Genomic DNA, 24041 nt, shown 5'->3' with positions numbered 1-24041 from the left:
TCCACACAAAGTCCAGGGCTTAAAAAAAACGCACAATGTTACAGTAAAAGAAAAGTTTATTTTTTCCAAGAGAATAAAAGCATTGCATGTCTCTACAGTACAACACTGATGTGTTTAAAATCGTAACACATATCAGCGATGGAACCATAACATCGATTCCACCCAATAACGTTAGACTTGGAGGTGGGATGACCGCTTGGGATTGGCGGGACAAACCAAACGTGCATGACAGGTAGGTTTTTAGTGGGCTTGTCCGAGGATGATTCACTTAACGACAGTCTAACTGATTGGCGGGGGCTGGGGGGTATTCATTCGAGGTGCTTAAAAAAACAAAAAAAAACAGAGTTCAGGCGTGTGGGTAGGTAGGGGGGGAGGAGACGTTTCAGCTTACAAGATGACATTACTGGTTCAGTCAGGAGAACATGTATAACCTGACCAGTGCCTTGTAGAGAACAATAAGACCGATTCCGTCATTTAAAACAAAAGGATCATTTGAGCAGGAACGCGGCCTTTCGGTGTACAGAACTTTGTATGGCCTCAGAAAAAACCTACTAGAGGCTGCCACTGAAGCCATCTCCTGGACACAAGAGTTTGGCTCGTTTTTAGAAACAAAAATATAAAAATCAACGAGGACAAAGAAGAGATATCAATTTCAGCCGAATTAAGACGAAAGCAAAATGCAGAAAGGTCAAAAGAAAGGGAAGGCCATACATTGTGACACTGAGCTGTCTTCAGTGTGAATATACATTAAATATAAATAGGGACATTAAACACAGAGGAGGATACTAAATACCGATCTCGTTTACATTCCAAAAAAGCCTGAATCGATACTAGACACATAACCCTGCAGTTTGATCCTGCAGTCTGCAGGAAAACAAACAAGTCAACAAGCATACCCCACACACACACACACGCACACACACACACACACAAACTCTGACACCCCACACATGCACACGCACACGGGCAGTGGGGGTTTCCCCAACAATATGAAGTCCAGTCAGTTTAGAAAGAGTCGAGTGAAATTAAAAGTGAATACATCCGTAAATTTGGTCTGATCAAGTATAGAGCAGCAGTTTCGCTAATTTAGAATCTGTCCCCAGTTTAACAAAATAAATGAGGAAAGCAGTAGTATTTTTTGGCAACCGCATAGGTAAACTTAAACTCGACCACATATATGGCAAGACATCAACCGGGCACTGGCATGACCTCAACCTGTGGTATGATCTCACCCAGACACTGGTATGAGATCACACAGACTCATGGCATGACATCCTCCCAGAGTCTAGTGTGACATCATCCCAGAGTGTAGTGTGACATCATCCAAACCCTAGCGGGACCTCATCCTGTGCTTTAGTGAAGTAAAGCATCACCTCCGTAGAGTTTGTTCGTTTTTCTTTTTAAAAGCCCAGCACCACACGTCAGTAATGATATGATGATGTGATGATGAGTCCGTAGGAGCAGAAAACAGTGACCCTTGAACCCAGGACACAGGAAGGACAGAGGGAGTGGGGGGGGGGGGGGGGGGGGGTGGGGGGGGGGGGAGAGTCCTCAAAGAAGTGTGCACAGGAATAGAAGGAGTTTAGAAAAAAAGAAAGAAAGAAAACCCTGGGAGAAAGAGATCCGTCGGAGAAGTTTGCGAATCAGACTTCATACTGTCCACGGCAGGGTCACCGCGACGTCACACGTTCCTTCAGCGCTAACCAAACTGGAAGAAGAAATTACCAGGACCAGCATCTGTGGAACAAAAAAGTGTGATCATCTTCATTTTATAAACTAATGGACCATCTTCAATTAAACCTTGATTCTTTTCAGTTTTTCTCTAAACAAACCAAAAGTGACATTAAATATTTTGCAATGCAAAATGTCTGATCGCCTGCCACCGAGCCCTTAAAGAATGACTGTTGAAAATGCTGCTAATGCAGTAGATTTGTAGCCTGGAAATCCAGACACATCTAGAAGGCTGTAGAGTCTGGCAACGAGAAATGAAAATGGCACAACTCGAGGGACAGCACCAAGCATGCATTTTAAAATATCACTGCACTCAATTGGATAACACTACGACCAATCAGAATAATACAAGGGGGGACGTATCCAGAGCCCCATACGCTAAGCTACCAGCGAAGCTAACCGAGAGACAAGAGTCTAACCGATTTGACTCATGCCGTATCCGGTCGGTAAAACAGCAAAAACGTCCTTCTTGCAAAGGAAAGCATCTTTTAGAGGAAAAGCCAAGTTTAACTATTTTATTGTAATCAACCAAAGCCATTTCAAACAACTGGTGTTCATCCGTAGCCATCGTGCAATTTTTAACAGACTCTCAGATTCTGTAGCAGCGCTGTCGTCATCCGTTTAGTTTGTTTCTGGCCCGCCTATATCAGATCAGTGGAGGCTTCTCCATTGAGGAGAGGGAGGAAGATCCTCTTTAACATTGTTGAGAATAAAAAATGTAGATTGCCCAGACTACTGTAATGAATTAATACCCTTAAATATGACTACTTAAATGCCTTTGAATATATAATGTTCATTTCCCTGGGAAAAGGGACATTAGCACCCCGTATCGCCTATTGACAATTACTTCAGGGAGGACGTTCCTCCCTCAGCCTCCATTGACTCCCATTCATTTCCCCGAAAGTACTGGCGGCCGGTGAATAACATGGGTTTCAATGGGAGAGAGGAGGAAAGTCCTCCTCCGAGTGGGTGTGACTTTAAGGGGTCTGATTCGTGCAAAAATCTATTTTCGCGCTGCGCTATTAACCAATAAGCAGGATCCCTGGCTGGTGAGCAGCGTTTTCAGATTGGGTCGATTTCCCACCCAATTGGGCTACTTTTAATCACGAAAGGCTGGAAAAATTATCATTTGGCGGGAAATCTGCACAATCTGGCAATGCTGTCGATAACAAACCCGTTCTGCATTACCGCTCACTCTAAGTGACGCAAAGCAGGTAAAATCATCTGAACGATAGCGAGATTCTAACATTGGCAAATAAAGTGTACAATGGAAACATTGGAAACAGAGGACATTGTTCATGTTTTATAACACACGGCATTCCATTCATTGAGTTACAGTGCTAAGTTAGCGACCAAAGAAAAAGGTAGACCACTTCCCCAAAATCGAGATTACCAAAAGTAATGGCAACGTCAGTGTTGTGAGTGCTACATGGTTTCCTAGGTACTCATGGCTTACTGGTATCATTACTAGCAATCGACTGTATTGCTGGCCCTGTTTGCTGTTGAATAATGGCAAATTTCCAACGTGGGCTGTTCATGGTTTCACTGATGTGAAAAATCTTGATAGGGCAACCAAACGCCACGACAAGTGTCATGATCACGTTGGTGCTGTTATCCGACTTTCCTTGCTAGGCACCATGCTTATAGATCAGGTTGTTTGAAATAATGTTCTTGTTCTTTTACTAGTTTGTTACTCTGGCCGTTCTGTTTGGTGGTGTGGAAAGGGTGAATGATTCAGAGCATGATGCATTTTAAATGGCATCACATTTGATCTTGAGTGTTTTCTTAAAACAATTGTAACTGAAAATAAACATGGCTAAATTACAACCAATAACTTCAGTCATTGAGGTCAAAAATAGGCCCAATGATAGGCCCAGATTTTTTTATTTACTTTTACAAATCAAGAGTAGGCCTGATTTGACTAATGGGCTTTGCATTGCTCAAATTACAGCGATGCCACTGGTGGCTTTGTATCAATTTTATTCACATAATTATCCCTCCCTACTATTTTGTAGTTCACCAAAACACCCTGAAACAACTTGAGTCTCACATTCTTATGCCACCATACACCAACAGTGCAAGCAGGCCAATGGCAACCAAGCGCCAGTCCTTCCTCCCTCACTTAAAAACCACCGCCACTGTATCAGATACACGATGTGATTGGTTAGCGTTCGGGTCGCGGTTCAATCTGGACTGAGAGTCAAAGCAAAAGTTTCTTTCCCCAAATTCCTTCTCCACCTTGGCCGAGATAACCCCCTAACTAGTCTTAAGTACCAGAGACTTCCGAGAACCCGACGCAGTCTTTAATTCATAATATCATCCGGAGCCGAACACAGCTTTTGGCTTCGATATTATATAGATACCTACATATTATATAATTATATATTATTAAAGTGAAAAAAACTAGAAAATGAAGTCCCCTCCCTTCCGCACCTAGATGTCGCCCGGGATTGGTTGGAGTGTATGACTAATTTATTTTTACCCCTCACTCACGTTAATGCCTGAGGAAGATGGAGAAAGCCATCGAGAATGTTTCAAACACAAAACCAAGGCAAGTCTCGGCTGCCGCTTGAAAAAACCCAGTTGACCATAAAAATACTTGATACGTACAATATAATAATTTGATGTATCTCACACAGCTATTTCAAAGATATATCGAGGATTCGATATATCGCACAGCCCTTACTCTACGCAGATTTTCATTTTTTTAAATAGTGTTCAAATCCCAGCTGAAACAGTGGGTTCACTTGCTCTTACAAGCAAATCAAATCTGTTGAGGCTGCAACTTTTATAAAAATCGCGGCTCAGCCATTTCACACGGTAGGAAAGTAAATTTAGGAATGTTACTATCCAGTTAACCAAAGCAATGTGATAGCATTTATTTTGCATAAGTGATATGACAGCAGTGCTAAGCTAGGTCCTAACAGCTGTACATACTTGGGCTTGACTCAAAGTTGTACCCTCCTCCTTGTCCTTGTCCTTGTCCCCCGAAGAAGGCCCTGAAGATGTTGTTGGCATCAAAATCTGGATAAAGAAACGAATGCACAAATCAAAGATTTAATAAATATTCCTATGAACAATCATTTGGATAAATTTGATCAAATAGACAAGCACAAACTTTGCCACAAAAGCATGAAATTATTTTAGGGAGAGGAGAATAAGTACTCATTGTGTATAAGGGGTGCTGCACCCTAAAAATGTACCTTTTGGGTTCAGTTGGGATTTATACAATGTCTATTGAAGTGCTGAATATGGTTAGACTTGGAATATTGGAGTAGGGCACAGCCCTAACAGGGTAGAAAACAGTTTGGGCCTTGGTCAATGAATTTATCTTCATTTCTTTTTAGGAAAAGGCAGGGTTCTAGTACTGATAGAATGTGGTATATCAGGTGGAAAAACACGCTCTTCCGGTTCATTAAATACTGTCAAATTCCATCACTTCAAAGACGTCTCCCAAAGTGGATAGCAGTCCAATGGGAGAGCATCTCTGGGGCACCACTGCAGTTCGATGTCCACCTAGCTGGCAGGCGAGGCTGCTTTGGCAAACAACTCGGTTGCAGTGTCTAGCTAACCTTTGGATTCATTCCAAATGAATTCATGAAATTGCTATACGTTAGAAAGGTTATTACAGTGCAGTGCATTAATATAAACCAAAGAGTAGTTTTTTCAGTTATTGTTTGAAAAAAGGGGATGACAATTTTGTGAACCAAAATTCAAAATTATTTGAAAAATCCCCTGTAGTGGACAGTTGGTGTAATGAGAGGTTTGCACAGACAAATTGAAAACCCTATGGAACATGGTCGCATTGGGTGTGCTCAAAGGATTCTGAGAACCAAACAGGCCTTAACCTACCTTCTCCCTAATGACATGCAGCACCAATCACTGCAAACTATATCAATAGCTAAATATGTAGAGCTAAATAAAAGATAAGTCATAAATACTCATTGTAAATATTCTGATAAATAGAAGGAAAAGATGTGTAGTGTGGAATCCATCTCTGCCAAAGTTAAATGCCTTAACGTTAAGGCGTTAAATACACAGCTGTGTTTAACTGTCTGGCTTCGATTGCCAGCTGTCAAAGTAGCCCTGTCCAACTTTGTTGAAAATTCAAGAATTCTGAGATTCAGGACAGGAAAATTGCAATGACCATTGAGCATTATTTGACCATTTAAAGACTCAATGTTCAAACAAATGAATAATTATACCTCAATGTATATGTATAAAGGCTATAACAGTCTCAATTATATAACATAAACGGTTAATAATGTCTACCTTAACTGTCTTATGTTGACAGTATGATGTACATATTGTACATATATTTTCAGCATTTATTTATACCTTATTTTCTATGTTCGATCTTTCGTCATTCCAATACCATAGAGCATTAAAGTATCCTCTGAAAAAGACAGACTCTGCAACTGCCGCATTCAACTGTGATGACTGCTAAGAGATAACTGACCTCCTCCTCCGCCTCCACAGCCTCCGTCGTCGTCCAGGTCGTGGCCGCTGTCGTAGCGACACTTCTTCTTAGGGTCCGACAGCACGGTGAAGGCCTCGCCCACCTCCTTGAACTTCTTCTCCTCCTCCTTCTGCACCTCTGTCGTGGCGGCGCTGTGGCGGTCTGCCCGGGAAACGCAAGATGTTGGGAACGTTACTCAATGTTGACTTACGACATGCCTCACAGCCTAACCTCAACCCCTGCACCTTGAGACACTAGTCGCTCCACCCATAGCCCTAATAGTGTCACCCCAGTCGCTTAATCCCTCATAGCTTGACCCCTCATAGCTTGACCCCTCATAGCTTGACCCCTCATAGCTCAACCCCTCATAGCTCAACCCCTCATAGCTCAACCCCTCATAGCTCAACCCCTCATAGCTCAACCCCTAGTCCTAATAGCTCTACCCCTCATAGCTCAACCCCTCATAGCTCAACCCCATACTCCAATTCCTTCATCCAAAACCATAACCCATGAACCTTAAGCCTAACCTCCAACCCCTATCGAGCACTGTATGAGTGTGCGTACCCGGATGGTGCATGAGGGCTCTCTTGCGGTAGGCCTTCTTGATCTCGTCGTCGGTGGCGTTTTTGCCGATGCCGAGCACCTTGTAGTAGTCTTTCCTCTTGCTCTTCTTCAGCTCCAGCTGGGCGGCCTTGAGCAGCTGCTTGTGTTCTGAACACACACATGATATATGAAACTGGGTTCTGTGTGGGTCGATGGACTTCCATCCACTGGACTTAAATGACATTACAGGTACTCTGTCCTGGAATGGAGCTTGAATGTCTATGTTTAATGTATGTTTTTTAACTAGTGCCTATGCATGAAACATAGCCTCTTTAGCTTACTCTGGCAAATGGGAGCAGTAACTAACTATAATCCAGTAGCCACATACTGGTGGTTAGACCAGGCTTCTGGAGGACGGTAGACATGGCATCTAGCCATGAAGCTTGAAAGTCAGCCCTGGCCACACAGTAACACTCAACCTTCCATGGTATCGTGGACACCTTACCTTTAGTTTTCTCTGTCTGGTAAACTTTTTCGTAGTCCCGCACCGCGTCGTCATACTGTTCAGTGTCTGTGTAGCTGGAAGTAAATCACAAAAGTACCAAAGTCAGCTTTATTTATTTTTTGCCAGCAAGCACAATTTTACGTTGACCACAGCATTGCAAATACATAGTTTTACACCAATCAACATTTACCTGTAAAATCAATTTCCTGGTTAGTGTATGCACAACACATCAAACTAAAGAGAAAAGCACATTACCATGCCAGGACAGATGCAAAATATGCATTTCTTTATTTTCGCATCCAAATTAGAATTTCTTTTGCCGTTATAACTCGGCAATCTCCCCGGAGGCTATTTGCATAAACCAGGTGACCCCACCTAAGACGGTCACCGTCAGCTGGTTAACGTACCACTGGGCTCGTCTTAAGTAGGCCTTGATGTACGTGGGGTCCAGCTTGATGGCGCTGGTACAGTCCTCGATGGCTTGATCCAGTTTAGTCAGCTGGTGAGAACAACATCAAATCCGGTTTAAAAACAGGCTCTTAGGATGTCGTCCAATACAACAACAGGTTATGTTTAGACTAGAGTCCAGACACATCAACGGTTCTTTCAAAGCACAATTCAATTTTCTATATTTGTAAGCCAGCGGTCGAAACACTTCAGAAAATTATTCTGTGCACTACAATGATGTTGCACAGACAGACTCCTCTGAACTAGCTGATTCAATGGAGGAACATGCAAACAGTTCTCGCAAACTAGTTCATTGAAACAATGTAGTGTTGCTGTTGCATTGCTGGCTTTAGTACAAGCCTTGGAAACCTCAAATAAGGTGAAAACGCAGAGGCACAACCCTACAGACAGAGGATTGAAGCAATCCAATTACTTACAAATTAGATGCTAGCTAGGATGTTTAGCAATGGCTCCTACTGGAATGGGATGTTTCCTTAATTGGCTACCATCGGAAACATACAATTTGCAACCATCCTAGCCCAGTTGTCCCGCTTTATTTGGAAAATGACCGACTGTCCCTGACCTTAACGCTATAACCATACCAGCCTGGTCTCTCTTTACCCATATCTTTCAACGTATCTCCATAGCCTTACTGTAGGCTTGTTCCAACGTACCATTCCTTAACTCAATAACCTGACCTTAACATAAACATAACCAATAACCATAACGCACTCCACAAGATTCCTGACCTTATATCCCTGGCCCCTTACCTTAACTCTAGGATTGCAACTATTAAATGATTCAATCAATAAATCGATTAACTGTTCAAATAATGAATGAAGTTACCAGACGTTTGCTGCCTCATGCTTCAGAAATGCAAAAAAATTGGTTCATGAATCAAGTTTAAAACATAATTATTAGCAGAAGGTGAAGAAATAGCTGCTTTGCCGTTATGTCAAAGGCATCTAAGTATTGTGTTGAAGAGATATTTACTTAGGTAGGTAGTAGCTAGCCCAGCTAGCACCGACCCGTAACGTCTCGTAATACCACTTTGTACCCCAAGAGGGCACCGTCACTGCGGCGTCCTGCGTCCCTCAGTCCAACATGAGAGGATGACAGTATTCTAATCTCTTGTACATTATAAATGATAGAAATAGAAGCAAAACAAGAGTTAACATTTGTGTTGCTTTTCACTGCTGGAGACAGCTCTTGGTGGGCAAAGGAATTAAACTTGATGCTGAACTTGCAGACTGTTTCTTCTAGACCGGTAAACATTTTCTGATATTTGACGATGATTAATCACATTAATGACAATGAAATTAACACTTAGTGTCAGCCCTACTTGACTCCAGGACCCTTAGCTACCTGGTCTCCCTTCATCTACCTTAACTCCTGCGGTTCCTCTGTTGCAGTACAGCTTTGCGTTGGTCTTGATGTTGTTGGGGTCTATCGTCAGGGCTTCTGTGTACAGGCGGTAGGCCGCCTCGTAGCTGCAGTCCTTGAAGGCCTGGTTCCCCTCCTCCTTCTTGGCCTTCAGAGCCTTGGCATTCTGGAGGTGCAGGAGAAACCAAGATAAGTCACACTTCATCTACAAAGTTCTGTCCAGTAATCCTTTCACGCGTGTCCACAATTGACTAACAAGAGAGGCTGAGAACAAATACAATCAAAGGATCCAATCAAAATTGGGGTTTACAGAAAAACTAAAAGCGTATAGTGCTGCACAACCTACCCTAAAAAACAACCAGACAGAGTACAAAAATAAAAGGATAGTAATTTGAGAGTTAATGTACCATTCAGAAGCCTCTTCTATCCACTGATAGTCCAAGGTTGCCTACAGTCAGATTCGACTATGAGCAAAAACAGCACCGCCTCTAGACCTATTGGATACCTTTCCCTCCTATGTGGTGCTATTATAGCCACCTCAATGCGGTTTACCTATCAATTCATTTCAAGCGAACACACGTCATGCAAGACAAGACGAGCTCTTTAGGTTAGAGCGGGAGGTGCCTCTCTACCCTTGTAGTTCGTCCATCACCTTAGCTGGGGTGATTTGGGCTCGTTTTTGTATAGCTTTTGTCTAAATAATAAACATCGACCAAAGATCCGGACCACCAGGGACGTACTCTGCAGGCGAGGCGGGCCTTCTCGTGGTCGGGGGCCATGCGCAGGGCCTGCACGAAGAACTGCACGGCCTTGTCGATGCAGTCCTCGTAGTAGAGACACAGGCCGCGCACGTACAGGGCGTCAGCGTTGGTCGAGTCCATCCGCAGGATATCACTGGGGGGCAGAGAGCGGAGGGAGTCTAAAATGAGACCATCTCAGACCTGGGCTGTGGGGGTTCTGATATGTTGATGGTTGGAAAATGTATCTTAATCTGATAGTATCCTAATCGTTCAAGTCAAATATTTGGTGCTTAATGCTTCTAAAATTCTAATATTTGGTTAATGGATCATTCTTAAATGGATACTTTCGTTTTTCTCGGCTGCTGGTCAGATAAAGCAAGCAAATTCAAGACATCACTTTGGACTGAGGTTACGTGTGTTTGGCATTTGCCATTATTAAAAACATTTTATAGACTAAATGATGAATCTGAAATAATGAACACAAAGCTTGATCGACCCTAATCAGCAAGTATCAAAGTGAGTCTAGTCCCCGCTCGACCCCATAAGCCAGCCGTAGTTACCTGGCAACCGACTGGGCCTCTGGGTAGCGTCCCAGCAGTGCCAGACACTCGGCCTTCAGGATTTTGAAGCGGTGACACGCGCTGGCTACGCCCAGGGCCCGGTCCATACAGTACACCACCTGGAGGGGACAAGCGATACCGAGTTATAAGGATGGACATCAAGGAGGCTCACCACACTGTTGCTGGGTTACGCCCATCCAGTGAATGGATTGAGTCTATTTCACTGGGAGAACAAGGGAGAACTTACCTTTCTGAAATCCCGCTTTTCAAAGCCAGATTCTGCAACTCGCTCAAACTCCAATATGGATGATGCGTTCTTATGCTGAAATAAATAAACGAACAACAACAAAGGCCATAAGTTCACTCAGTCCTTAAAGAATGATGCCCCCATTGACATTGTAAGCGTCAGACTAATTTATTTAGTAATGATTGAGTGCCATTAAATAGAGATGCACCAAAGGCATTCAGAGCACGAGAACTCTTATTAACTTATGGATACCTAAGAACCACTACTTCACATTCAGTATTGGTACCTGTATTGTTATCGTTACCAGTATTGGAGCATCTTTAGTGTAAAGGTTGCAAGGTTGAGTGCAAAAAAGTAGTGTACACAAAAAAGTACACAAAAGTGCTACTGGATCTCTCCAAGATCCAGCAGCACTTGCTAGAATCGGATGGTGAACGACATTGGGTGATGACAGTGGTCTGTGAAGGACAGTGAACTGAGTGTTAGACAGGCAAACTCGTACCTCCTGCTGGGCCTGCATGTTTCCAGGCTCCAGCTCCAGAACCTTCTGGAAGCAGCGGCTGGCTGCCATGGCGTTGCCGAGAGACAAGTGGCACTTTCCCTCTCGCAGGTGGCCCTGAGGAGGAGCGAGGACAGGTGGAGGGTTTCAACTTGGAAAGAGGCTTGGGCTGGTGCCCAGATATTATGCAGCGCCACGCATCATTTGGGTTGGAGCACTCGGGAGTGTGCTAGCGTTCTGTTACTTGGTGCACTTGTATCAGGCCTAGTACATGGTCAACAAGTTTAAGGCAATATTAAAGAGGTTTCTCAACGTTTTTATACATACACATCCTCAAAAGAAAATTGAAATCGAGTCTGATAGTATACTCAAAGAAGCTCTTGACATTTGCTTGATATTTCATAACAAATTATTTATAAGGCTGCATATATCAAGCATTTTAAAATATTACAAGGGTGAAATAAAGCTGTATTCATTTTGAGATGGGGGCTCAAATCAAGAGTTCAAGAAGTACTTCCAAATTCCTGCGCATGTCTGCTTCTTGTCAATTATTTAGTAAAGATGTAAATGTTTTAAAACCACAGGTCATTTGGACCATTCATTACATTAGAGCATACTAATGAGACTAAGCTAGTTTCAACCGGCCTGGTATACTGTCTGAGAAATTGTACAAATCAGTATTTAACAGACTCTCAAACCTTCATCCATTGTAAAATGGCATCATAAAACAGTATTGAGGATGTAGGATTTTCCTTTCCCGTCATTCAGAATAGTGTTTCTCTCTGCATGCTCCTGCATAGCGCTGGTGTTGTGATATTTTTTGTGATCATTTAAAGCACTCCCATACTTTAACATAAATATTTTATCAAGATCCAAAACCGACATGAACACCGAAGGGCTGTCCGAACAGAGTCAGTGTTTGACCAGTTAGTGGAGCCAAAAACAGCCAACAGCCATGCAGCAATTAGGTGATTTATGTATTTTTGCTTTTGAAGTGATACGAAGATAAAACATGTTTCAACCAATTAAACGTTGAAATATTACTCACTTCATATATTTAGTTTTTCATGTCGATGTGATCGATTACTTCGGCGAATCGCAGCAGCCATAGTTCATATGCATGCTGTCCGGTATTTAAAACACACCTTCATGAAACATTCATCCAGCCGCACGGCCTGCTGGGAGTCTTCCAGAGCCTCTCGGAAGCGACTCAGCATCATCAGCGTGGCCGCCCTGTTGCCGTAGTAACTGGCATTTTTGGGACAGGCATCTTGACAAAAAAAGGTGGGTCAAACAAAGAAGAAAACAATGTTAGTCATCATCTTAGGCAGAGTGTAAAGGAAACCTGGTGGAAATAAAGATTGACCCAGTACATCATAACTCAAATTGTACTATCCACTAGGGGAAATTTGGTTGCAGCCAGGTAACAACGTTCAATCCATCATATCTATAACATGAAAGACAACATACCAGACGGGACACAGATACAAAAATACACTAAAGTGACAATACAGTACACTAGGGCTGCAACAACGAATCGATAAAAATCTATTACTAAAAGCGTTGGCAACGAATTTGGTCATCGATTCGTTGAGTCGCGCGATTACTACGTCACTCTTAGGCGTGGCACTGTTTACAGCCAGCCGCCGACAGGTTGGTTCACGCACGCCCACAGCGAGCTTTAGTGTGAGCGACCACAGCTTGTATTTTGGTCATATCGTAACACTGGACTGTAAGCCTATATAAAAGTGTTGTACCTTCACTGTCTTTGGGTTAAAAAAACTCCTTCAACTCAGTATCCGTCTAGTCCAACCTAAAACTCTTGTCAGCTGCTGCTGCAGACGGGCTCGGAGTCAGCACCGTGTGCATCAACAGTCACTCAAAGCAGCGGTAGTAATCACACAACCGGACGGTGTAGAAAGTCCCGTCAGTTAAAAATAGTAATCCTGTTTTTAAATCCATGTTAAAATCAGCACGATATAGAGCTAGTTAGCATAAAAAAAGTAGCAAACAGTGTCAAATGTGATGTGTTCAGGTTCGCTCAGTAATATGATTGATGTGTTTAAATGCAACACAAAAAAAATAAAATTTGAGATTTTGGTGAAAACTTGTTTTCCCATTAATAGAAAATAGATAGTAAAAATGGAATTATGACCCTTTTAAAATCCTATCTTGAGCTATGATCATCTTATCAGCAAATAAAGCAATAATACAAGTTCTATTTCAACAAAATAATAGAAAAGTATCAATAGTGGTATCAATAAAGACTTGGATCGTTAAGGAGTCTCGAAAAGGGTACCAATATCAATAAAAATTAACAATCTCCTGTCATCTGAGAGAAATGAAGATGGTTTAATTTCTTTTTAACCGTTGGTATTAACCGGTTAAAGATCTTATCGGTTAACCGGTTAACCATGGACATCCCTTATGTACTGTATATATATAAATGTATATCATACATTGTATGTTTTTTTTGTGTTATCCCAGTTATGTTTTTTTATCATTTAATATTACTTTTAACAGTTCCGGGACGTTGGAGCAATAACCTGGTGTTCTTAAACTTCAGTCTGCACTGTGAATTTGAAGTAATGTTCAGTTTTTGAATAAAAATGCGGCAATTACAAATGTTTATTTTTTTATCCGATTCATCTGAAAAATAATCGACCGATTAATCGATTATTAAAACAATCGTTAGTTGCAGCCCTACAGTACACTTCATGTGTAGACAAAGACAAGCAAATGGCTGATTGCAGAAAGGGCTTAGAGCAACCATGAGTGCAAATTCAGCCTTCTAATTGCAGTGCAAACAAATGAGTGACATTTTTTAGACCTCCGAGTTGGAACTCTATCGTCTACCTGAAAGTGGAAGCTCAAACTCTCTCTGAGGGGGGTGGTCAGACCAATATAGCATGGGCCTTCCTTATGACCCACAGCTCATAAAGGTCAGAGAGCTGTGCTCGGTTCACGTAAACAAGCTGTTGTACCTTCTTAGAAAAGGCATCTGCATTACCCTGAAGGCACAACCTGTTATCAAACAGTAACCAAATATTTGTTTTTTTTAACAGATTAATCAAGATGCGTACTGATTTTCTCAAATCAATAATCATGTCCTTTGTCTTTAACACATTCAGTTCAAGGAAAAACACCATGACACAGTCAGCAACGACCAGTCCACGATCAAGTTCGCCCCCCACTTCAGCAGGCTAACATGACCAAGTAATATGCAAACATTATGATGTGTCTATTCTTAAACCAGCTCTGGCAGCTATTTATGTAAAGCATATAAAGAAGGGGAAAGGTCACATCATTGGGGTGAACCAGAGGATGAGCAAAGCTTGTTTAAGAGGACACTATTAACACACTGGTAAAAAAGCTGAAGAAAAATCAATGAACAGAAGTCTGGCATGAGTCAGGGGGCCCTCAAGATGATGATACAGGCAGTTCAGCAGCATCAGATTGGCCTCCTCTACACCTCTGCCAGCTCTATAAGCAAGCTGCAGAGGATCTAAAGAACCATAACTAAAGATCTAAGTGCTACTGTGTAAAATCATTCACAGTCTTTGTTTTGTTTTTTACACTTGGCGACAGGGAAAATTCTCAGTCTTTTGTAGCTCAAGATATTCCATAAACATGATGTAGAAAATATATCAGCGCTGTTCAGCACAGGTGCTCACACAGATCTCATCAGGTGCCGGGCTCTTTCTGGTTTCTATGCAGAGTTCACCTCAACTCTGCATAGAAACCAATGCACAGCCACCATTGAATGTTGTACGTCCTGGCACTTGTACATTGCACTTATTCAAGGTACTTAATTGTATAGCATCTACAGTAGCTGCTATCATTGCTTTACACGGGGAATGGGTTAGCCTAGCGATTGTAATACTTGCACTTGGTTCTATGAACATCTTTACTGTACCGACAGCGATATATTGTTTCACTTCTTATGACAAATGTACTTATTGTAACAAATGCACTTATTGTAAGTCGCTTTGGATAAAAGCGTCTGCTAAATGCCCTAAATGTAAATGTAAATGTATGCGTGTGCCTTAACAACGCAAACAATTTCAACATCTATGCTAATATTTTGAATTGACCTGGTCCTGCTCTTCGGTCTGCTCTGTAAAGTCATTTTTATCATACCTCAAATAGACCTCATTAAAACTCTCAGCTTGTGCAGAGGTAAAACCATGAAGAATAACTAACCCGCATTCCCCCTCTCATTACACCCCGTCATTTTCTTCATGTCGTTCCAGAGAGCTCTTTGGTTAATGCTTCTAAATTCTCTTGCCATCTTGTCCTTGGAATTAATTGTAGCTTTCTGAATTCAGCCATTAAGTCTTTTCTTAATTCCCTCTCCTTGGTTACAACACCTCTATAAAAAGCAGCTTTCCTTTGACTAACAAAACTATTTATTTTCACTTTCACTTTGACTATCTTGGTTGGGCTCACAAGAGCCTTAACAAAATGAAATGTAGCTACACATAACGTCATTCAGTTCATTTATACCGTCTGAGGGATCCCATGAACACTGACCAGTGCACTCGAAGCTGCCCTGAAGGGCCAGGGAACTGTCCTCACCAGCTGCTCACGCTGTAACACAGGCTTATACGTAGCTAGGAGGCGGACTACATTATGTTCTGATGATTCGAGCGGGGGTCCACATTAATAGGACTGTAGCACAAGTCTAAAGCCCGATGATGTAGATTACAGTTGTCTCTCTTTGAATATTTGAATAGCACTTTGAGTATCAGCAGCTGAATATCAGCAGCTGGATTGGTGTTTTTGAGGGAATTCCCCTTAAAAAGACGAACATTTGAGGGAATTCCCTCAGGAAGTAAAGGGCATTTGCTGTTAAGGTAACATTACTGCACTATCTGCGGTTTATATACAAGCAAACTCCTCATGCGTCTTCCCTGTTACCTCACAGTCAAGATAGAATAGGAAGGAGTCCCAGGGAAGAATCCAACTCCATATCTTTCAGCCTAGTCTCAGTCAACGCCATGATAGTCTTTCCTGAATTTACGAAGATGAGTGACATTTGCCTGCAGTTCATCGGTATTATTCCTTAAGGAACTGCCCACTGGTTTCATAGATGCACCGGGATGACATTAACTTTCCCAGGGATATACACTCTGCTTTTAGACATCCGGTCATGGGGTCTGCATCTAGGGTAGATATGCCAAATCCTGTGAATACTGAATACTCAACTTTGGTGAAGGCCTGAAGAAATTTTCAGGATAAAAATTGCTACAAATGAAAAAGGGTTCTCCATTAATTAGTGATCTTACAACAGCAATGATTGGGACGATGACAGTTAAGTTAGGAGTTAAACCCTCAATTAAACACAGAATTCTCAGACACAACACCAGGGCAGCGCACACCATATGAACTCTAAATCCTGTACATTCGCACCCTACAGCACCAGTGGACTACAGAACTGAACATTGTCTGGCATGAGTTAACATCAGTACTCCATTACCAGTCAACCCATCCCCAGTACCACCGGTTTTAGACCTGAGCCCGAGTTAAAATATCCCCAGTTGCATGTCCCTCCCCAACAGCAGGGTTCAACCTGACGGTACATAACGTTGTGTGTTTTGTATTGCAGCGTTGCAACATTTTGACTCCCCAGCAGGATAGGCTCCTTACTACCCTGGCTTCCCCCACATGCAGGTACTGCCAGTAGTGGCGTTGAGGAATACAAAGTGATGTCTCACCGATTGCCTTGGAATAACAGCTGAATGCCTCAGAGTAAGCTTTATTGATGTAGAAGGCATTCCCCTCCTCTTTGAAGACCTCCGCCTCACTGTGAAATAAAGAAGGCAGGATTATAATTTTTATTTGCATAGAAATCAGGTCAAACAATACAATAATGATGATGAAATATCATCATTATTCCGACAAATATTAAAGACCTGGTAACAATAGATTGTGAGAGCATAGTATGCCCATGTCTTCAAAGAATCAATAATGCAGAAGGGACATAGTTTCACTGGCACACCAAATAATGCAGTTTTTTCTCAATGTTGGGAATGGAAAAATATCCTTTCAACAATAAAGGGCACTTAGTTCTACATAAGATATTGACATCATCATGTGCATGTCTATTGTAGTGGTTGGGTGCACAAATTATTGAACTATAATCATAAAATGTACTCAACGCTTATTCATTAACCTCACCAGTGACTCTGAAATGAGGTTCCAAAATCACCTTTGTTTTATTAAACACATAACATTTTAATGAGTTGACAGTTTATTTGAATGTAAACGAGTAAAAAGTTTGTCACCGTTTTGCTATTGTATTTAGAGAGCTTTTAGTGGTTGAGGTAAAAAAAAATAGTTAAGACCATTGCCTGGAAAGTTCTGGAAGATTGAACCTAGATCTAGATAGTTGCCATACTTCCGCCGCGTTCTGGCAAATTGCTGAACACCTAGATGTACCCGAATTTAATGTACACAAGAATCAAAATACACCCATGATGTTAGCCAAAGACGATTAAAGCACAGTGCAGGTGTTTTGGAGCAGTTAAGTCTGGAGTGGATGCCACCGTGCTGCATTTTCATAAATACAAGATAAGAGATTTTTTAAAAAAGACGGCGAATGACGGCGTCACAACAGCCAGTAATAGGCAAATGCATTTAACAAATATTAATGTAATGGGAATAAAAAACACAAACAATGTATAAGGAAACCAATAGGAGTACCAAAATGTGCGTAGCATCCACAGCAGCAGTCACGTTGATATGGCTAATCTACACAATACGAGTGGTTTTAGATTTAGCCAACAATGAACCAATGTCCTCTCGTCATTTAGCAACGAACATCCTAAACACAAATCCACTATAAAATGAACCTCAAACCGGCCTAATTGTAGCCGCAACGCGTTGTGTCTTGCTATCTTTTCTAGCTATCTGGTTAGCTTAGCACTGCAATTGGCCTCAGCGTTAGCATTAGCATTAGCTTAAGGCCCGGCAAGGAACTCAACTGGGTCAGGGGTCCCCGTCGCCGGTTAACACCGCAGGGCAATATCTGGGTGAAACCCCAAACCGATTGTAGTTGTGTGTCTAAACCGGATCAATAGATGATATATAGATGTGTATCTGTACCGTTCCAGGTCCATTAAATTGAAGATCTGGGACCCCGATTCGGGTTCCATCGGCATGTCGATGTCAACAGCTGCCATCTTGCCGAGAGGAGCCGAGAGAATCCGAGTGACGCTATTTCCGAGAGCCATGATGAACCAGTTCCTCTTCGACGTTAAAGTTCGGTTTTTAGTTATATTTTATTTGTTTATTTATGTGACATTAATAACCCTTATAGTGCCGATTTTACCTAATCTACACTTCTCTACCAGTTTGCATTATATTCACGTAAGATACATATCTTCAATATACATACTATACCAGACATTTACATTTTCAAAAAATATATAAAAATAAAACCGAATATTGATCACAATATTGATTCATAAATAAGAAATAATTAATGTTGTTATCAATCAATATTTTTGATAGTTATTATTTGAATCAGTAGATGGCAGTCAAATGCTTTCTAACAACCTTTTACTTTCTATGCGAGGCTAACTGAGGTCAATTAGGCCTGGCCTCATATTTATTGAACTTGTGCAATTTGATTTTGTATTAACAATGTTTTGTGAAGCCTTATTTAAATTTGACCACGGCTCAGTGATACTTTCTGATTTAATGGGCATTTTATTTCCATTTTTGACCCAGGAAAATGAACAGCATAAAAAAATAAGAGTGAATTAACAGTTTGAAATTGTTCTCTCTCATGTGTTTTGAGGGGTTGGCCCCTTGGCCTAATTTATTTCATAAGAATCAAACACTGTTATATGAAAAAAAAGTATAATTTATAGAGTAATATACAACAATTTATAGACATTTTTCTCTTAATGAATAATAATTTACATTATTGCAATGAATGGATGTGCAATAAATTATGCAATGCATGGGTTTATAGGTAACACTTCATACAAATTCAAAGACATATTGCTTGAGATGGTTTGGCACAATCAGGTGGAAGAGAGGTGAGTTCTTTACATAATGAGTATTGATTTAAAGCTACACTGGGTGTTAATTTATAGAAAGTCATTCATTTATATGTATATATCTATATCCCATTCAGTCATTAAGCCTTCGAGAACTACCTAGTGTAGCCAGCCTCGTCACTAGGGATTGAGGGCACCATGAAAATATCTTGCATTGGGCCCCTGATAATTATCCAAAAATGAAAAGGTTAATGAGGTTTTAGGACGTTTTTCATCTTCCGGGAGCAGCTCTTCTTCACCGCTCAACACTGCCACCATCAGTTAAGAGAAGGACAAGCATGTTATTTATTGTTTGGGGAACTACTTCAAAGAAACAACTTCTGACACTTTTCTGGATGCCATATATAAAAAAAACTAAGCTCTTAAATTGTGGTGGCGGTGTTTGCCAAAGAGGTGTCGCCCCTTAACCTCATTAAAATGATGAAACCCTTTAAACGGAAATGAGATTGTATTATATAGTGGATAGAATCCCCTTAGATGACAGACTGGTCTGAGGAGAAAACCTTCATGCTTTCAAGTTAATCATAAGCCACTGGCTTCGTCCCACTAAATTAGAACCGGATGGAAATTTGAGACTTTGATTACGGGGCAGACTGGTACACACCGAATGTATGCAATGTAAAATACTATCATGTATATATATAGAGAGCTAGGCATGCCTTGTGTGTAGTCATAAAAATGGCATCGGCCAGTAAAATATCTGTAGGGAGAAAAACAAAATTTTAAATAATTGTGTCACTGAGAATCCTGCTGAGAAGATATCATTTTGCATTCTCACCAGTGATTACCAATTTGGCTTTCAAAGCAAACATGGCAAATATGTGTATATTCTTCCTCAAGTAAACATAAGCTAAATACAGCAGCCTAAATCGATCTATGTATCTAACCCTAAACCTAACACTTATATTGAGGCCACCTTTGCCTGAATGCATTTAATCGTGAGAGTTATTCATGAAAAGGATTCAATAAAATCTGCCTTAGAGGTGTAAGTATACCATCCGGAAATTGGTGTTCAGGTTCGAAACACAAACAGTGCAGACTACATGGGGACCACTGTGTCTGCTCCTTCTTGTATTAGCAACGGGATCAGACGGGTGGAGCGTTATCACCTGTTTTATTCAACCTGTACATGAGTGACCTATGAGTACAGGTGAAAGGGTGTAACACTGGCTGTATGGTTTGTAATACAGCAACCATCTCATGCATGCAGATAACCTGTTGATATTTAGGGGGCTGGCCTGCCACGCTTTCTGCAAAAATGCAGCCAGTATGGGGTTGATGATGGTATAAAATTTAATGCAATATGCATAACTCAAAATATAATGCAATAAAAAGCAACAATGAGATTGTTGAATCCAAAAGACGGCAGGAATCTAAATGTCCTTATTCTTGTGTGGTAATGCACTCAAAGAATGTAAAGAGGTAAAAGGCCTGCCACTGTATCACCAATGACCTCACTGATGATTATAGGCTATGCAAAGTCCAATTTGACGATTTGATAGTTTACGTGTTGTGCTAATGTGAATTGTTCATAGTTTAAAGCCTTCTACACAACAGTAAACTGCTTACTTGTGGGTCAGCTAGAGGATAATCTGCATGCAAATACACAGGGTGGCCCCGCATATAACGATGACGCATTGCAGTTGTTGCTGCGTCAAGCCATAACAGTGCTAGCCATGTTTGTCTTTGTTGGTGTACCGACTTGCCTAGACAGGTCATAATAAATCGAATGCATACATGTATTTGTCGCCTGATTGTGTCTGGGAATTCTGCCGTAGTAGTTCTAGTAGTAGTATAGTATAGTAGAATCACATCAGGCTTTGCTCTGCATTATGTGTCTTTTTTAGATGGGAAATTAGTACATTTTAATGTTTGTCTGTAGCTGTAAATTATGGCTCCACTGGGTCTGAGATAAAGTTATTAGTGAATTGAATTAGTTGTGTATTAGCAACAAACAAGGATAAAATATTCAGATTTGATCTGTCCATCATCTTTTTTTAACCTCATATATAATACATATATGAGGTTAAAAAAACACAACTGTACCATGATATAATAAGTAAAAGAAACACACACTCTCTTGGCCAGAGTGGATCCCTACAACACAGCCATAAAGTTCCAGGTTCACTTCCCAATGTCGACCAGATGTCTGCAGTCTACTGTAGGCCTCCATTTTCAAGATGCCCTTAGCCCCCACCTGCTCCTTAAGGACATGCAGCTCAATGCATTGCAAATCCAAAACCTGGGATTAAAGTGTGTGCTTGAAGTCTGTACTTGGCATTGCGTTGAAGGGTTATGACGGACTGCCACTATGTTCCCCGGAGAGACTTACAGGGAGAGAGAGACACACACAAAATAAGCCAAATGTCTTATAGGCAGATTCAGTCTTTCAAAGGTTATGGATCATCTTAAGGATTTTTTTTCAGAAATGAGTTGTGCAATGTAAACAACACTGAAGAACACAAAATGAAAAGATTGTACTTGTTCCCTTGGAGCACACTTGAGAAATCTTCATAAGGATATAAATGGCAACGTTAACGTGTATAATGAACACAGACAATCTATATTTAAACTAGCAAGGTCTTATTAACAAACATAAATCTGTCTTGTCATCATGGCTTTGAGAGGAACTTCAGGAGAACAGCTGATCAGAGCAGGGGATCTTCGATGTTCGGTGGGACGCCACGGTCACTCAGCGTCTCACATCTAAATCCCGTAGCTCAAGGAGTTTGCATACTTTAGTCATGACGTGAAACCTTCCAAACGGGACATCAATCTACTGTCGTCAGGGCTACACTGCTATGCCAACCCAGTTATGTTATGCTGGCATGATTAGCCACTGGCTATGCTGTAATGCTAGCCCAGCGTAGGCTAGTTAGAGCTTGATAAGCCTGTTATGGTAGCCTCGGCTAGGCCAGGTATAGCTTGATAGCAACTTGCTAGTAACTTTATGCCAGCCTAGGCTAGGTATAGCTTGATCTAGCTGGAACTGTTGTGCTAGCAAAGTCATGGGTAAGCATCGCTTGATTAACTCTTGGCTTGTAGTTCTAGTATGGAAGCGTATCCATGACTGGGCTGGGTATAGTTTAAAGTTAGCAGGTTGTGGCTGGACGGCTAGTAGGGAGAGAAGATGATGGGTGCGTGTGTGGCTCGCAGGGGTCCGGGGGCAGGCCTGAAGAGTGTGGGGCTGATCAGAGGCCCCTGGAAGAAGGCTGTGGGGCCGTGTGGGCCCCTCAGAGCCAGCGGCCCCGAGGCTAGCGTGCAGAGAGCGGCGGGGTTAAAGGGGTTGTGCAGGAAGCCCGGAGGCAGGGCCTTGGACAGATGTTTCTGCAGGGCCAGTTTAGTCTGCATGGGGAAACAAATAGGTCACAACCTTAGGATTAGAGTTTAGCCTGGCTTTCTCTTAAACGTTTAAACAGACCAATACAGATAGAAAACATACAACGCTGCTTTCAACAACTAGACTCAACTTATATATATGTTCATTTGATTCCCCCCGCTACGCATATCGAATAGTGGCTCTGCGTCTGCACTGAAGGGCGAATGCGTGCCACTCTATTTAGAGCTAGTTCTAGTTTTACCAAGTCTTTCTTGGCTGCACTTTACCACAGGACAGTAGACGAGATGGGGTAGCACAAGTGCCTGGATACCCTGGACAGTAGAGGTTGAAAAGGGCTCAGCAAATCTCCTGCTCATCCAAAGTACCCTCCCCATGTTCTGAGTTACATTAACAATACGATTACTCCATGACAGACGATTGTAATGTGGCACCCAGCAGCTGTTTTGTTTTTTTTCCACCTGCTAAATGTCGACCATATTCAGGCAGAAATTAAGCTTTTAATTTCCCTGTAAAATAATATGTGTACCTAAAATAGACTTTTTCTTTGGGATGTTTAAGAACATCCTGTATTTCAACGCCAGACTCTAGTTGGGCTCTTTTCGTTCAGAGTGAATCACAGACATGTCATGACTAATAGTAACCGACATTCACAGTGTTGTCGATTCAAAGCGACAGACAGGTCATTATTAGTAGTCACTGACAAGTGCGTTGTGGCATCGTCTGCGTACTTTGCTTCATGTCTGGCCTGTCTAAGACCCTGATAAGTAATTTGTAAGGTGAATATTAGCAGCCTGAGGCCCCAGCCTTAGGTATCTGACTAGAGAGGTGCCATCTGCCCCCAACCTGGAATGACTTTCCCCCACAGCTCATATGTCTAAGGTCTATGAATACTCACCGCCAGCAGCGTGCTCGGCTGGACCTTAGCGTACGGAGTGAACTTGGGCTTGGACGGCTTCCCACTCACACGCTCCTTGTGTCTCCGACTGCTCATGTGCTGGAGGATACAGGAGAGACCACCGGACACTCAGATTGGTTAACAAGCCTCAAACTAAACATGAGCATTTTGTTATTTAACAGATAGTTAGTCTGCACAATGAGAACAGCTTAATACTACAGAGTAACCAAACAATGTTAATGGGAAAAGGAGATGAGAAGATGTCCCGCCTCTCGTACCTGTTTAAGTTGTGACTCAGAGTTGACAGACAGCTGGCACAGTTCACAGTGGAAGGGCTGACCGGTTGGAACCGGGCCAGCTCTGGTCTTAAAGCCTGCCCAAGACTTTGGACGGCTGGCCGGGCGAGCCGATGATGTCACCTTGACCCTGCGTTGCAATTGGGTACCGCCACCACTCTGACCATCCAGCATCTGTTTGTGCCTAGAGCCTTTCCCCACCAATGACAAGAAAGGATGGGTTTAACATTTTCAATGGTTGTGTGATTAAGAAAACTACAGAATTGAACAAAAGCAACCACATGACATTATTTGAGGGTTATATGGGCCTAAAAACTGCTGCACTTG

At 41.9% G+C, this 24041-nt stretch overlaps 2 protein-coding genes across 2 annotated transcripts in view; both read right to left on the bottom strand.

The window, feature by feature from the left end:
• Positions 1-44: 44 nt before the first annotated feature.
• Positions 45-18349, bottom strand: LOC307090547 (dnaJ homolog subfamily C member 7-like; the record flags this gene model as incomplete). The annotated part of the gene is made up of 14 exons (XM_079757255.1): positions 45-1737; positions 4669-4755; positions 6191-6352; positions 6755-6901; positions 7239-7312; positions 7646-7737; positions 9070-9234; positions 9809-9962; positions 10369-10487; positions 10616-10690; positions 11118-11231; positions 12260-12384; positions 16832-16920; positions 18222-18349. 14 exons carry the CDS (start codon positions 18347-18349, stop codon positions 1700-1702), a joined length of 1569 nt encoding a protein of 522 aa, XP_079613381.1. The 3' UTR covers positions 45-1699.
• A 3948-nt stretch (positions 18350-22297) lies between these two features.
• LOC307090275 (zinc finger protein 385C-like) overlaps positions 22298-24041 on the bottom strand; it is a gene marked incomplete at its 3' end in the record, with an annotated part of 50323 nt that continues 48579 nt past the window's right edge. The window contains exons 7-9 of the mRNA XM_079756852.1: positions 23697-23905; positions 23419-23517; positions 22298-22528 (exon numbers count right to left, since the gene is read on the bottom strand). Of these exons, the coding sequence (XP_079612978.1) occupies positions 22298-22528; positions 23419-23517; positions 23697-23905 (539 nt within the window). The remainder of the gene's footprint in view (positions 22529-23418; positions 23518-23696; positions 23906-24041) is intronic.

Source organism: Pollachius pollachius (genome assembly GCF_949987615.1).
Source record: "Pollachius pollachius genome assembly, chromosome: 19".
In the NCBI taxonomy this organism is placed as follows: domain Eukaryota; kingdom Metazoa; phylum Chordata; class Actinopteri; order Gadiformes; family Gadidae; genus Pollachius; species Pollachius pollachius.
This window is presented reverse-complemented; position numbering and strand designations above follow the sequence as displayed.